The sequence below is a fragment of the Gorilla gorilla genome, chromosome 20 (genome assembly GCF_029281585.2).
Source record: "Gorilla gorilla gorilla isolate KB3781 chromosome 20, NHGRI_mGorGor1-v2.1_pri, whole genome shotgun sequence".
Lineage (NCBI taxonomy): Eukaryota > Metazoa > Chordata > Mammalia > Primates > Hominidae > Gorilla > Gorilla gorilla.
The window spans coordinates 11,631,149-11,647,633 of NC_073244.2; the positions used below are offsets into that span (position 1 = coordinate 11,631,149).

Below are 16,485 nucleotides of genomic sequence, written 5' to 3' on the forward strand. Positions count from 1 at the left end.
ATCTCAAAAAAAAAAAAAAAAAAAAAAGGCTTCTGAGGCCATGCACAGTGACTCACACCTGTAATCCCAACAGTTTGGGAAGGAGAGGCAGGAAGATCGCTTGAGCCCAGGAGTCTGAGACCAGCCTAGGGAAAACAGAGATACCCCTATCTCTTTTTTTTTTGAGATGGAATCTCGCTGTCACTCGGGCTGGAGTACAGTGGCACAGTCTCAGTTTACTGCAACCTATGCCTCCCGGGCTCAAGCGATTCTCATGCCCCAGCCTCCCGAGTAGCTGGGACTATAGGCGCGTGACACGGCATTGGGTAACTTTCGTATTTTTTTAGTAGAGCTAGGTTTTCGCCGTGTTAGCCAGGCTGATCTTGACCTCCTGACTTCAGGTGATCTGTCTGCCTCAGCCTCCTAAAGTACTGGGATTAGAGGCCAGGTATGAGCCACTCCACCCAGCTGGGTTCTTTTTTTCTTCTTTTTTTTTTCTTTGAGACAGAGTCTCGCTCTGTGGCCCATGCTGGAGTGCAGTGGCATGATCTCGGCTCATGGTAAGCTCTGCCTCCTGGGTTCACGCCTTTCTCCTGCCCCAAGTAGCTGGGACTACAGGCGTCCGTCATCACGCCCAGCTAATTTTTTTTTTTTTTTTTGTATTTTTAGTAGAGACATGTTAGCCAGGATGGTCTCGATCTCCTGATCTTGTGATCTGCTCGCCTCGGCCTCCCAAAGTGCTGGGATTACAGGCGTGAGCCACCACGCCCGGCCCCCAGCTGGGTTGTTTCTTAAGGATTCAAAATCCAAAGGTAGGTCTCTAGTGAGGGACAGTAGGGCTCTAGTCATTCCATCGATGTGATCGCTGGGCAAAGGGAGGCTGGAGGACCTTGGGCTGACCTCAGGGATGGTGCCAGAGAGAATGTGTGCTCATCCTGAAACTGCTGTGTGACTTGAGAGGTTTCCTGGTCCTCTCTGAGCAGGGCTCACCATACCAGTGCCAGGTGGGACCTCCCTGCCAAGGAGCTGAGCCCAGAGCCCAGAGTAGGGTATCATGAGGACCTCTTCCCTCAGACTCAGGGCAAGCTAGGACCTGCTTGAGGCTTGCAGGGGCAGTTAGGCCATCTGTGCACCTCGTTGGGGTCTTGGCCCTCATTGGACCCTCCAGTGCCTTCCCTGGCCAGGGCTGGGTGGGAGATGGAACTGCCAGCCTGCTGGAAATTTTTCTCCCCCTGGGGCCCAGGGCTGGGAGCCAAGGGCAGCTGGCGCCCAGGAGGAGGGAGAAGGCCCCACGGGCTGGGCTGGGTGTGCCATGAACCACATGTGAGATCCGGGGCATACAGGGAGGCAATGGGGGTTTGAGGGCAGTGCTGGGGTTCCAGAGGGGGCAGGCCAGAGCCCCCCAACATCGGCCAGGTGGCTGGGCCTCTGCCCTCATGGGAGCCGGGGAGGGTTTCCATGTCCCTCTAAGCCTCAGAGGAAATTCCAGAGGGAGAGAAAGAGAAGTTGGGAAAGGGAGCTGTTCACTCTGACATCAGCTGAGGTAGAGGCGGAGACCACAGGGGCTCCAGGGGCGTCAGAGGACAGAGCAGCCTGTCCCCACACCTCTTACCCCCTGGGGACTGGGCCTGCCCCAGCCTGTTAGGAAGCCCTGGCCTGGCCTGCCGAGGGCCCCGTCCCCCTCCCAGGACCCGTGGCTTGCAGCCAGGTGGTGGGGAGAGGGGCCCAGGTGTGTGGTGTGGGTGGCAGGTGAGTGATGGGCCCAGCAAGGCTGGCTCAGGCCCGGGGTCACCAGGGGGTCTGGTAGAGACTCTTCAGGCCCCCCACACCCTCCCCACCCTATGCCCCTCTACCCTCCCACCTGGGCCTCAGGGAGGCATCACAGGCACCTCTGCACCTCCACTGTACAGATGGGGAAACTGAGGCTCAGAGAGCACCTGGGATTCACCACCACCACCCACGTCTTGGTCTCCCCTGGCAATTTTATTTTACTTTATTTTATTTTATATATATATATATATATTTTTTTTTTTTTTTTTTTTTTTTGAGATGGAGTCTTGCTCTGTCACCCGGGCTAGAATGCAGTGGTGCAATCTTGGCTCACTGCAACCTCCACCTCCTGGGTTCAAGTGATTCTCGTACCTCAGCCTCCCAGGTAGCTGGGATTACAGGCGCATGTCACCACGCCAGGCTAATTTTTGTATTTTTAGTAGAGACGGGGTTTCACCATGTTGGCCAGGCTGGTCTCCAACTCCTGACCTCAGGTGATCTGCCCTCCTCGACCTCCCAAAGTGCTGGGATTACAGGCGTGAGCCACAGCGCCTGTCCACCCTTGGCATTTTGTAGACAGCAGCAATTTCCCTCAACCCCAGAATATTTGGAATGTTCCAGAAGTCCTCATTTACAGTGGATCCCACCTGTACCCTATAAGTGGTGGTCCTGGGCTTGAACTTGGACCTGTCTGAACTCTGAGCTCTTAACCCCTGAGGTGAGAACCTGGGCTGAGCTCTTAACCCATGGGACCAACCCCTCTAGGGTGAGGAGACACGTCATCGTTTTTCCTTGCAGTATTACACCTGGAAACCGTGCCATGATTATCTCTCTGCACCCCTCACAGGCGGCTAACAACATCACAAACAAATCAGCCCGAACCATCACTCCCGGGTGGGGCCCCAAGTAAGCCAGTTCCCCATGGCCCAGGGCCCTCCAGGGTGAGGTCCCCAGCAGGTGAGATTCAGTGTTGCAAGGTCTCTGGGAGCAGGTCCCAGCAGGTAAAGTCCCCGACTGCCGACATCCTCAGTAGGTGCAGCCTCCAGCAGCTAAGGTCCCCAGCAGGTGAGGTCCCCAGCAGGCGAGGTCCCCAGCAGGTGAGGTCCCCAGCAGGTGAGGTCCCCAGCAGGCGAGATCCCCAGGAGGCAAGTCTTCTGGAGGGGAGAGGCTCCTGGCAGCCGTGAAGCCCAGCGTGTGAGGTCCCAGGTAAGAGAGAGGGTTGGCCACAAAGGACTCCAGCAGGTGAGGCCCCAGGCAGATGAGGTTCCTGGCAGCCCAGGCACCATGCTGGCCTCTCAGGTGAACCAAGCCGCTATGCTACGCACCGTCTGGTACCTGGATTCCTGCTGCAGTTTCCAGCAGGCCTTGCAGAAATCCAGTGCCCAGCTGAAGGAGCGAGGCCGCAGCGTCTCCCGCCAGCGAAAGTAGCTCAGGTAGCGGGCGTGGTCCTTGTCCAGCTCCTGCAGGTACCGGGCCAGGTCCTTGGGGCTCTGGAAGTCGTCCACGTGGATGAAGGCGTCGGGCGGCAGGAACCTCTCATAGTTGCTTCTGCTGGGGCCCAGCACCACGGGCACGGCCCAGGCCTCCAGGGCGTTCCTCCACAGCTTCTCGGTGATGTAGTCGGGGTGCAAGGAGTTCTCGAAGGCCAGGTAGAACTTATACCGGGACAGCGTCTCCATCATGGTTCCCTTGGGCAGGGGCTTGTGGAAGCGTCCGTACACGTCCACCTTGAGATGGGCCTGCAGACTCTGGTAGTAGCGCACCCTGGCCGAGTCCGGCTTCCAGTTGGACACTGCCCAGGCCACCAGCTCGGTCTTGGCCGAGAGGTTGAGCGGCTGGTGGGCAGGCTGGCCGGACCACGGCTCCAGCCAGCCGTAGGGCGTGAAGATGTCGGAGTCGCTGCGGTAGGACATGGTGAGATTGAAGTATCTGTCCAGGGCTTCCAGGTGCTGGCAGTTAGGGGGTGGCTCCAAGTTGAACCAGATCCAGCGCTGCCCCTGCGGCCTCGGGGAAGGTGGGAGGCGTGACTTAGGGTTGGACATGATATCCCAGTGGTGCACGATGACCGTGTCTGCCTGTGGGTACACCTTGCGGTCGGCAGTGATGTGGCAGTCGGCTGTGCCGGGCACCATCTCTGAACAGCGGGACAGAGCCACAGGGATGTGGAAAGGCCACGTCCATAGCAGGATCAGGAGGGTGGGGCGGGTGGGAGTGGTGTCCTGTCGGGAGGACCCACTGGGAGCCCCAGTGACAGGTTCCACTGCCATAAGCCCTGGCCTAGGGGATCCAGTGGCATCGTCTCGGGACACACGCAGATAGGAGAAGAAACACACAGCCACCAGCAGCTGAAATAGCAGTGCGGCCAGACAGCGGCGCCATGGCCATTGTGGCTTGGCTGCACCCAGGGGATCCATGGGTCAGAGTATCTGGGAAGAGAGGAGAGAGGAGTGAGGGTCATTGATGACAATCTCCTGCTTACCAAAGCTCCGGGCCATGAGTCCTGAGAGGAGCTGCTATTATTCCTGTTTCACAGATGAGAAAACTGAGACCAAGTGACTCAGAGCAAAAATCAGCACAGCTGGTATTTGAACAAAGGGACCTTGTCCCAGAGTCCACTTCCTTCTACCTATTAGACAAGACCTTTCCTGGAATCCCCGAAGTCTTCCCCAGTCTACTGAAATACAAATGCCCTGGAGGCAGGGGAGAAGGCATAGCCAGTCATCATTGCTTCCCATGTCACTGAGGCAAGGCTTGAATCCATGACTCAGCCAGAGAAAGGTACAATGGGACTGGGTTCTGCAGGTAATATATGAGCTGACCGGCGAGCAGAGTGGCTCACACCTGTAGTCCCAGCACTTTGGGAGGCCGAGGTGAGCAGATCACCTGAGGTCAGGAATTTAAGACCAGCCTGGCCAACATGATGAAACCCCATTTCTACTAAAAATACAAAAATTAGCTGGGTGTGGTGGTGCACACCTGTAGTCCCAGCTACTTGGGAGGCTGAGGCACGAGAATCACTTGAACCCAGGAGGCGGAGGTTGCAGTGAGCCAAGATGGCACCACTGCATTCCAGCCTGGGCGACAGAGGGAGATTGTGTCTCAAAAATAAATAAATAAATAATAGCCAGGTTTGGTGGCTCACACCTGTAATCCCAGCACTTTGGGAGGCTGAGGCAGGTGGATCACTTGAGGTCAGGAGTTTGAGACCAGCCTGGCCAACATGGTGAAACCCTGTTTCTACCAAAAATACAAAAATAAGCCGAGTGTGGTGGCTCATGCCTGTAATCCCAGCTGCTCATGAGGCTGAGGCATGAGAATCACTTGAACCTGGGAGGCAGAGGTTGCAGTAAGCTGAGATCATGCCACTGCACTCCAGCCTGGGTGACAGAGCAAGATTCCATCTCGAAAATAAATAAATAAATAATTTTTTAAAAAAAGACCAGCCTGGGCAACATGGCAAAATCCCAACTCTACTAAAAATACAAAAATTTGCCGGGCAAGGTGGCATGCGCCTGTAGTCCCAGCTACTTGGGAGGATTGCTTTAGTCTGGAAGTTTGAGGCTGCAGCAAGCTGTGATCACGCCACTTAACCCCAGTCTGGGTGATAGAGCAAGACCTTGTCTTAAAAAAATAAAATAAAAGGCTGGGCGCAGTGGCTCACACCTGTAATCCCAGCACTTTGGGAGGCTAAGGTGGGCAGATCACAAGGTCAGGAGATCGAGACCATCCTGGCTAACATGGTAAAACCCCGTCTCTACTAAAAATACAAAAAATTAGCCAAGCGTGATGGCGGGCGCCTGTAGTCCCAGCTACTACTGGGGAGGCTGAGGCAGGAGAATGGCGTGAACCCGGGAGGCGGAGCTTGCAGTGAGCCGAGATAGTGCCACTGCATTCCAGACTGGGGGACAGAGCGAGACTCCATCTCAAAATAAATAAATAAATAAATAAATAAATAAATAAATAAATAAATAGATAGATAAAATAAAATAAAATAAACATAAGGTAATACACGAAAACTTTTGACTTACACACCTTAAATGGATTCACTGTATGGTTTGCGAATTATATCCCGATGAAACTGTTTTCAAATGACATGGTGGTTGCCTGCTTTCTCTGTTGGACTGAACTGGTCTAAACCTTGCAGTGTGGAGCGGAGCTCCCTGTAGGTCACCTGGGTGTGATGAAAAGGGATCCGGATGCCAAGACCAAAGTTCACACCAAGGTTCTGGAAAGAGACTTAAAACACAGGCCCTCAGGGGACAGTCTGAGCCCAGAGTGGGAGGGAGGTTGAACTTTGACCAATTACTGCTTTGCACCCTTGGGCTCTGGGGCCTCAGGCACGAGGTAAATTTTTATAATGTAATTGATATTAAGATGGAATTACGTCAGGCCTGGATATATGGCAGCCTCTCCTAGGAGACAATGAAGTCTTTGTCAGTGACCTTCAGGAGGGTAGATTGGGGGAAACGGGTGATTGGTGGGGGCGATTTTCAGGCCTCTGAGCCCAAGCTAAGCCATCGTATCCCCTACGACCTGCTCATATATGTCCAAATGGCCTGAAGCACCTGAAGATCTACAAAAGAAGTGAAAATAGCCTTAGCTGATGACATTCCACCATTGTGATTTATTTCTGCCCCACCCTAACTGATCTATGTACTTTGTAATCTCCCCCACCCTTAAGAAGGTTCTTTGTAGGCCGGGCATGGTGGCCCAAGCCTGTAATCCTAGCTCTTTGGGAGGCCGAGGCGGGCGGATCACGAGGTCAGAAGATCAAGACCATCCTGGCTAACACGGTGAAACCCTGTCTCTACTAAAAATACAAAAAAAAATTAGCTGGGCGTGGTGGCGGGCGCCTGTGGTCCCAGCTACTCCGGAGGCTGAGGCAGGAGAATGGCTTGAACCCGGGAGGCGGAGCTTGCAGTGAGCCGAGAAAGAGCCACTGCACTCCAGCCTGGGCGACAGAGCGAGACTCCGTCTCAAAAAAAAAAAAAAAAAAAAGGTTCTTTGTAGTTCTCCCCACCCCTGAGAATGTACTTTGTGAGATCCACCCCCTGCCCACAGAACATTGCTCCTAACTCCACCACCTATCCCAAAACCTATAAGAACCAATGATAATCCCACCACCCTTTGATGACTCTCTTTTTGGACTCAGCCCGCCTGCACCCAGGTGAAATAAACAGCCTTGTTACTCACACAAAGCCTGTTTGGTGGTCTCTTCACACGGACGCGTGAGACATTTGGTGCCGAAGACCCGGGTCAGCGGGACTCCTTCGGGACAGCAGTCCCCTGTCCTCACCTTCACTCCCTGAAGAGATCCACCTACAACCTCAGGTCCGCAGACCAACCAGCCCAAGGAACATCTGACTGATTTTAAATCGGGTAAGCGGCCTCTTTTACTCCTTCTCCAACCTCTCTCACTATCCCTCAACCTCTTTCTCCTTTCAATCTTGGCACCACCCTTCAATCTCTCCCTTCTCTTAATTTAAATTCCTTTCATTTTCTGGTATAGACAAAGGAGACACATTTTATTCATGGACCCAGAACTCTGGCGCCGGTCACGGACTTGGGAAGGCAGCTTTCCCTTGGTGTTTAATCATTGCGGGGACGACTGCCTGATTATTCACCCACATTCCATTGGTGTCTGATCTCTGCGGGGACACCTGCCTTGGTCATTCACCCACATTCCCTTGGTGGCAAGTCAATTGCAGGGACGCCTGCTTTGGCTGCTCACCCTACCCCTTCTCTCCGTGTCTCTACCCCTTCTCCACTTTCCTGGGGGGCAAGCACCCCCCACCCCATTTCCATTTTCCTGGGGGGCAAGCACCTCCCATCCCTTCTCCACTTTCCTGGGGGATAAGCATCCCCCACCCCTTCTCTCCGTGTCTCTACCCTTCTCTTTAAACTTGCCTACTTCACTATGGGCAACCTTCCACCCTCCATTCCTCCTTCCTCTCCCTTAGCCTGTGTTCTCAAGAACTTAAAACCTCTTCAACTCTTGCCTGACCTAAAACCTAAATGTCTTATTTTCTTCTGCAATGCCGCTTGACCCCAATACAAACCAGACAGTGGTTCCAAATAGCCAAAAAATGGCACTTTTGATTTTTCCATCCTACAAGATCTAAATAATTCTTGTCATAAAATGGGCAAATGGTCTGAGGTGACTGACGTTCAGGCATTCTTTTATACATCGGTCCCTCCCTAGTCTTTGTTCCCAATGCAGTTCATCCCAAATCTTCCTTCTTTCCCTCCTGCCTGTCCCCTCAGTTCCAACCCCAAGCGTTGCTGAGTCTTGAATCTTCCTTTTCTACAAACCCATCTGACCTCTCCCCTCCTTCCCAGGCTGCTCCTCACCAGGCCGAGCTAGGTCCCAATTCTTCCTCAGCCTCTGCTCCTCCACCCTATAATCCTTTTATTACCTCCCCTCCTCACACCCAGTCCAGCTTACAGTTTCTTTCCACGACTAGCCCTCCTCCACCTGCCCAACAGTTTCCTCTTAAAGAGGTGGCTGGAGCTAAAGGCACAGTCAAGGTTAATGCTCCTTTTTCTTTATCCGACCTCTCCCAGATTAGTCAGCGTTTAGGCTCTTTTTCATCAAATATAAAACCCAGCCCAGTTCATGGCCCATTTGGCAGCAACCCTGAGATGTTTTACAGCCCTAGACCCTGAAAGGTCAGAATGCCGTCTTATTCTCAATATGCATTTTATTTTATTACCCAATCTGCTCCTGACATTAAATAAAGCTCCAAAAATTAAATTCCAGCCCTCATACCCCACAACAGGACTTAATTAACCTTGCCTTCAAGGTGTACAATAATAAGAGTAGAGGCAGCCACGTAGCAATGTATTTCTGAGTTGCAATTCCTTGCCTCCACCGTGAGACAAACCCCAGCCACATCTCCAGAACACAAGAACTCCAAACGCCTGAACCGCAGCTGCCAGGGGTTCCTCCAGAACCTCCTCCCCCAGGAGCTTGCTACAAGTTTTGGAAATCTGGCCACCGGGCCAAGGAATGCCCGCAGCCCGGGATTCCTCCTAAGCCATGTCCCATCTGTGCAGGACCCCCAATGAAAATCAGACTGTTCAACTCACCTGGCAGCCACTCTCAGAGCCTCTGGAACTCTGGCCCAAGGCTGTCTGACTGACTCCTTCCCAGATCTTCTCGGCTTAGTGGCTGAAGACTGACACTGCCCTATCACCTTGGAAGCCTACAGGACCATCACAGATGCTTTGGGTAACTCTTACAGTGGAGGGTAAGTCTGTCCCCTTCTTAGTCAATACGGAGGCTACCAACTCCACATTACCTTCTTTTCAAGGGCCTGTTTCCCTTGCCTCCATAACTGTTGTGGGTATTGACGGCCAGGCTTCTAAACCTCTTAAAACTCCCCAACTCTGGTGCCAACTTGGACAATATTCTTTTATGCACTCCTTTTTAGTTATCCACACCTGCCCAGCTCCCTTATTAGGCTGAGGCATTTTAACTAAATTATCTGCTTCCCTGACCATTTCTAGGCACAGCCACACCCCATTGCTGCCTTTTTCCCCAGTTCAAAGCCTCCTTCACATCCTCCTCTTGTATCCCCTGACCTTAACCCACAAGTATGGGACACCTCTACTCTCTCCCTGGCAACTGATCACATGCCCATTACTACCCCTTTAAACCTAATCACCCTTACCCGGCTCAATGCCAATATCCCATCCCACAGCATGCTTTAAAAGGATTAAAGCCTGTTATCACTCGCCTGTTACAGCATGGCCTTTTAAAGCCTATACACTCTCATTACAATTCCCCCATTTTACCTGTCCAAAACCGGACAAGTCTTATAGGTTAGTTCAGGATCTGCGCTTTATCAGCCAAATTGTCTTGCCTATCCACCCCGTGGTGCCAAAGCCATATACTCTCCTATCCTCAATACCTCCCTCCACAACCCCTCCATAACCCATTATTCTCTTCTGGATCTCAAACATGCTTTCTTTACTATTCCTTTGCATCCTTTATTGCAGCCTCTCTTTGCTTTCACTTGGACTGACCCTGACACCCATCAGGCTCAGCAAATTACCTGGGCTGTACTGCCTCAAGGCTTCACAGACAGCCCCCATTACTTCAGTCAAGCCCAAATTTCTTCCTCATCTGTTACCTATCTCGGCATAATTCATCATGAAAACACACGTGCTCTCCCTGCTGATCATGTCTGGCTAATCTCCCAAACCAAAACCCCTTCTACAAAACAACAACTCCTTTCCTTCCTAGGCATGGTTAGGTACTTCTGCCTTTGGATACCTAGTTTTATCATCCTGACTAAACCATTATGTAAACTCACAAAAGCACACCTAGCTGACCCCATAGATCCTAAATCCTTTTGCCACTCCTCTTTCCGTTCCTTAAAAACAGCCCTAGAAGCTGCCCCTATGCTGGCTCTCCCTAACTCATCCCAACCCTTTTCATTACACATAGCCAAAGTACAGGGCTGTGTGGCCAAATTCTTACACAAGAGCTGGGACCGCGCCCTGTAGCCTTTCTGTCCAAACAACTTGACCTTACTGTTTTAGGCTGGCCCCCACCCACATGACTGTATCTCTCTGATCCACCTGACATTCACTCCATTTCCCCGTATTTCCTTCTTTCGTGTTCCTCACCCTGATAACACTTGGTTTATTGATGGCAGTTCCACCAGGCCTAATCACCACTTACCAACAAAGGCAGGCTATGCTATAGTATCTTCCACATCTATCATTGAGGCTACCACTCTGCCCGCCTCCACTACCTCTCAGCAAGCCAAACTCATTGCCTTAACTTGAGCCCTCACTCTTGCAAAAGGGACTACGTGTCAATATTTATACTGACTCTAAATATGCCTTCCATATCCTGCACCACCATGCTGTTATATGAGCAGAAAGAGGTTTCCTCACTACACAAGGGTCCTCCATCATTGATGCCTCTTTAATAAAAACTCTTCTCTAGGCCACTTTACTTCCAAAGGAAGCTGGAGTTATTCATTGCAAGAGCCAGCAAAAGGCATCAGATCCCATCACTCAGGGCAACGCTTATGCTGATAAGGTAGCTAAAAAAGCAGCTAGCGTTCCAACTTCTGTCCCTCATGGCAAGTTTTTCTCCTTCTCATCAGTCACTCCCACCTACTCTCCCACTAAAACTTCCACCTATCAGTCTCTTCCCACACAAGGCAAATGGTTCTTGGACCAAGGAAAATATCTCCTTCCAGCCTCACAGGCCCATTCTATTCTATCGTCATTTCATAACCTCTTCCACGTAGGTTACAAGCTGCTAGCCCACCTCTTAGAACCTCTCATTTCCCTTTTTTTTTTTTTTTTTGACACAGAGTCTCGCTCTGTTGCCCAGGCTGGAGTGCAGTGGCGTGATCTCGGCTCACTGCAAGCTCCGCCTCTCGGGTTCACACCATTCTCCCGCCTCAGCCTCCCGAGTAGCTGGGACTACAGGCGCTCGCCACCACGCCTGGCTAATTTTTTGAATTTTTAGTAGAGACGGGGTTTCACTGTTAGCCAGGATGGTCTCAATCTCCTGACCTTGTGATCTGCCCGCCTCAGCCTCCCAAAGTGCTGGGATTACAGGCGTGAGCCACCGCTCCCGGCCCTCTCATTTCCTTTCCATCATGGAAATCTATCCTTAAGGAAATCACTTCTCAGTGCTCCATCTGCTATTCTACTACTCCTCAGGGATTGTTCAGGCCCCCTCCCTTCCTTCCCTACACATCAAGCTCGGGGATTTGCCCCCATCTAGGACTGGCGAATTGACTTTACTCACATGCCTCGAGTCAGGAAACTAAAATACCTCTTGGTCTGGGTAGACACTTTCACTGGATGGGTAGAGGCCTTTCCCACAGGATCTGAGAAGGCCACCGTGGTCGCTTCTTCCCTTCTGTCAGACATAATTCCTCAGTTTGGCCTTCCCACCTCTATAGAGTCTGATAACAGAATGGCCTTTATTAGTCAAATCACCCAAGCAGTTTCTCAGGCTCTTGGTATTCAGTGGAAACTTCATATCCTTTACCATTCTCAATCTTCAGGAAAGGTAAAACGGACTAATGGTCTTTTCCCAAAAACTCACCAACCAAGCAAATAATTACACAGAACCCCTTGCACACTCTGGAATTTGATGTCCTGGGTACTCCCAATTCTTAGTTTTTTGTTTTTTGTTTTTTGTTTTTTTTTGAAACGGAGTCTCGCTCTGTCACCCAGGCTGGAGTGCAGTGGCGCGATCTCGGCTCACTGCAAGCTCCACCTCCCGGGTTCACGCCATTCTCCTGCCTCAGCCTCCTGAGTAGCTGGGACTACAGGTGCCCGCCACCACGCCTGGCTAATTTTTTCTATTTTTAGTAGAGACGGGGCTTCACCGTGTTGGCCAGGATGGTCTTGATCTCCTGACCTCGTGATCTGCCCACCTCGGCCTCCCAAAGTGCTGGGATTACAGGCGTGAGCCACCGCATCTGGCCTCTTAGTTGTTTAATCCTTGTTTTTCTTCTCTTATTTGGACCTTGTGTCTTTTGTTTAGTTTCTCAGTTCATACAAAACCTCATCCAGGCCATCACCAATAATTCTATATGACAAACACTCCTTCTAACAACCCCACAATATCACCCCTTACCCCAAAATTTTCCTTCAGCTTAATCTCTCCCACTCTAGGTTCCCACGCCGACCCCTAATCCCGCTCGAAGCAGCCCTGAGAAACATCGCCCATTATCTCTCCATACCACCCCAAAAAATTTTTGCCACCCCAACACTTTACCACTATTTCATTTTATTTTTCTTATTAATATAAGAAGACAGGAATGTCAGGCCTCTGAGCCCAAGCTAAGCCATCATATCCCCAGTGACCTGCTCGTATACATCCAGATGGTCTGAAGCAACTGAAGATCCACAAAAAAAGTGAAAATAGCCTTAACTGATGACATTCCACCATTGATTTGTTTCTGCCCTACCCTAACTGATCAATGTACTTTGTAATCTCCCCCCCCCACCCTTAAGAAGGCTCTTTGTAATTCTCCCCACCCTTGAGAATGTACTTTATGAGATTCACCCTCTGCCTGCAAAACATTGCTCCTAACTCCACTGCCTATCCCAAAACCTATAAGAACAATGATAATCCCACCACCGTTGCTGACTCCTTTTTCGGACTCAGCCTGCCTGCACCCAGGTGAAATAAACAGCCTTGTTGCTCACACAAAGCCTGTTTGGTGGTCTCTTCACACGGACACGTGAGACCGCGATTAGGACTGAGATCCCACCCCAGTTGAACCCAAGATATTTTTTCCTAGAAAAAGATTAAAAAATGCTACTCTGCTGAGACATCACAAAGATCAGGACGCAAAAAACAAAAAAATAGCTGGGCGTGGTGGCTCATGCCTGTAATCCCAGTAGTTTCGGAGAGTGAGGTGGGCAGATCTCTTGAGCCCAGGAATTCAAGACCTGCCTGATTGGCCGGGTGCAATGGCTCATGGCTGTAATGCCAGTACTTGGGGAGGCTGAGGTGGGCAGGTCACCTGAGGTCAACATGCTGAAATGGCAACATGGTGAAATCCTGTCTCTACTAAAAATAAAAAATTAGCCAGATGTGGTGGCAGGCACCTTAATCCCAGCTACTCAGGAGGCTGAGGCACAAGAATTGCTTGAACGAGGGAGGCAGAGGTTGCAATAAGCCAAGATCATGCCACTGTACCCCAGCCTGGGCGACACAGCAAGACTCTGTCTCAAAAAAAAAAAAAAAGTCCTGCCTGAGCAACATAGTGAGACCCCATCTCTACAAAAAAAAAAAGAAAAAAATTAAAAAGTATCCGGGTGAAGTGGCACACACCTGTAGTCCCAGCTACTCCAGAGCCTGAGGCAGGAGGATCACTCGAGCCCAGGAGTTTGAGGCTGCAGTGAGCCATGATTGCATCACTGCACTCCAGCCTGGGCAACAGAGCAAGATTCTGTCTCAAAGAAAAAGAAAAAAAAAATGCATCTTAAGTCCACCCCAGGCAGGGCAGGGCCAGAGAGAATCCAAGGCCAGAAAAGATGAGTTGGGGGAGGCTGTTGATGGGGTTGGGGTGCAGAGGGGACTCCACTCCAGAGCTCTGCCAGGGAGAGAGACAAACGTCACTCTTTCCTTCCGGTTTGGCAAATCACCCAGAACCTTCCATGTCCTCCCCAATGGTGGTGCATGCCACACCAGAAAGACCCCTGCCTGTGACTAGGGGGTGCTGGCCACATTCCAGGTCATGGACAGTTTGGTGACTCTCCACCGGGATTTTGTGCCAGCCACATCATGAATCAGGGCCCATAGGAAGGGGGCCGAGGGGAGGAGGGACGGAGCCAGGAGGCCTTTCCTGGGAGGTCTCCCAGGCATTCTGGGTGGGGGGAAAAGGTAGAATGGGATAACTTACCTGGAGAGGCAGCGAGCAGTGGATGAGGACAGCTCACCAGGAGGCCATGGCAGGTTTCCTGGGGCGGGGAGGAAGTGGGAACAGAGAAGAGGAGGAACAAGTACGTGTACATTGCAACACACACCTGCCACCAGGTGACCTAGGGTGTTCTCCCCTGCAGCAGGGATATTGTCTGGAAGCCAGTTTCCAGGGTGTCCTAATCTCGCCTGTGAGACTGGATAAGGGTGCAGGAATTTGGAGGCCCAGGACATGACCCGGGCTCCATCTGTAGCCTGAAGGCTACCTGGCTTTGGGTGCATAGCTGGTCCATCCATAAAGTGAAAACGCTGGTCTAAAGCTTTGATTCTCAAAGTGGGTCCCACGGGGGCCCCATGGGTTTCTCGGGAGATGGTAAAGGGAGGGAAGTGAGCAGAATTTTAACCATCCCACCCATTCAGTCAGTCAATCAACAAACATTGCTTATGCACCTATTGCATACCAGACCCAGGGAGAGTGCAGGGAGCAAGTGGGTGAATCAGACAATACATGACTTTTGTAAGGGAACAATTCTTCAGGCCTCTGAGCCCAAGCTAAGCCATCATATCCCCTGTGACCTGCACGTGTACATCCAGATGGCCTGAAGCAACTGAAGATCCAGAAAAAAAGTGAAAATAGCCAGTTCCTGCCTTAACTGATGACATTCCACCATTGTGATTTGTTCCTGCCTCACCCTAACTGATCAATTGACTTTGTGACAATACACCACCCCCTTGCAATAATGTACTTTGTGATATTCCCCCGCCCTTGTGAACATACTTTGTACAATATACCCTCGTCACCCTTGAGAAGGTGCTTTGTAATATCCTCCTCCCTGCCCTTAAGAAGGCACTTTGGAATATTCTCCCCCCCCCAGCCCTTAAGAAGATACTTTGTAATATTCTCCTCACCCTTGAGAATGTACTTTGTAAGATCTACCACCTGCCCGCAAAAAATTGCTCCTAACTCCACTGCCTATCCCAAACCTATAAGAACTAATGATAATCCCACCACCCTTTGCTAACTCTCTTTTTGGACTCAGCCCACCTGCACCCAGGTGATTAAAAAGCTTTATTGCTCACACAAAGCCTGTTTGGTAGACTCTCTTCACACGGGCGAGTGTGACATTTGGTGCCGAAGACCCAGGACAGGAGGACTCCTTTGGGAGACCGGTCTCCTGTCCTCGCCCTCACTCCGTGAGGAGATCCACCTGCAACCTCAGGTCCTCAGACCAACCAGCCCGAGGAACATCTCACCAATTTCAAATGGGGTAAGCAGTCTTTTCACTCTCTTCTCCAGCCTCTCTCGCTACGCTTCAATCTCCCTGTCCTTCCAATTCCAGTTCTTTTTCCTCTGTAGTAGAGACAAAGGAGACACATTTTATCCGTGAACCCAAAACTCCGGCGCTGGTCACGGACTTGGAAAGACGGTCTTCCCTTGGTGTTTAATCACTGCAGGGACGCCTGCCCTGATCATTCACCCACATTCCATTGGTGTCTGATCACCGCGGGGGACGCCTGCCTCGCTCATTCACCCACATTCCCTTGGTGGCAAGTCAATTGCGGGGACACCTGCTTTGGCTGCTCACCCCCCACAGCCCCACTTGTCCGTGTCTCTACCTTTCTATGGGCAACCTTCCGCCCTCCATTCCCCCTTCTCCCTTAGCCTGTGTTCTCAAGAACTTAAAACCTGTTCAACTCACACCTGACCTAAAAACCTAACTGCCTTATTCTGCAATACTGCTAGGCCCCAATACAAACTCGACAACGGTTCCAAATGGCCAGAAAACGGCACTTTTGATTTCTCCACTTTACAAGACCTAGATGATTTTTGTTGAAACATGGGCAAATGGTCCGAGGTGCCTGACGTCCAGGCATTCTTTTTTTTTTTTGAGATGGAGTCTCGCTCTGTCGCCCAGCCTGGAGTGCAGTGGCGCGATCTCGGCTCACTGCAAGCTCCGCCTCCCAGGTTCGCACCATTTTCCTACCTTAGCCTCCTGAGTAGCTGGGACTACAGGCGCCCGCCACCATGCCCAGCTAATTTTTTTTATTTTTAGTAGAGACGGGGTTTCACTGTGTTAGCCAGGATGGTCTGGATCTCCTGACCTTGTGATCTGCCCGCCTTGGCCTCCCAAAGTGCTGGGATTACAGGCGTGAGCCACCGCGCCCGGCCGCATCCAGGCATTCTTTTACACGCTGGTCCCTCCCTAGTCTCTGCTCCCAATGCGACTCGTCCCAAATCTTTCTTCTTTCTCTCCTGTCTGTTCCTTCAGTCTCCACCCCAAGCTCTGAGTCCTTTGAATCCTCCTTTTCTACGAATCCATCTG

The 16,485-nt window shown here is 51.3% G+C and overlaps 1 protein-coding gene across 1 annotated transcript; it reads right to left on the reverse strand.

The window, feature by feature from the left end:
• Positions 1 to 1,956: 1,956 nt before the first annotated feature.
• Positions 1,957 to 6,428, reverse strand: FUT3 (fucosyltransferase 3 (Lewis blood group)). The gene is made up of 2 exons (XM_055371400.2): positions 5,782 to 6,428; positions 1,957 to 4,175 (listed from the first exon to the last, which is right to left on the reverse strand). Exon 2 carries the CDS (start codon positions 4,161 to 4,163, stop codon positions 3,045 to 3,047), a length of 1,119 nt encoding a protein of 372 aa, XP_055227375.1. The 5' UTR covers positions 4,164 to 4,175; positions 5,782 to 6,428; the 3' UTR covers positions 1,957 to 3,044.
• Between the last annotated feature and the right edge of the window lie 10,057 nt (positions 6,429 to 16,485).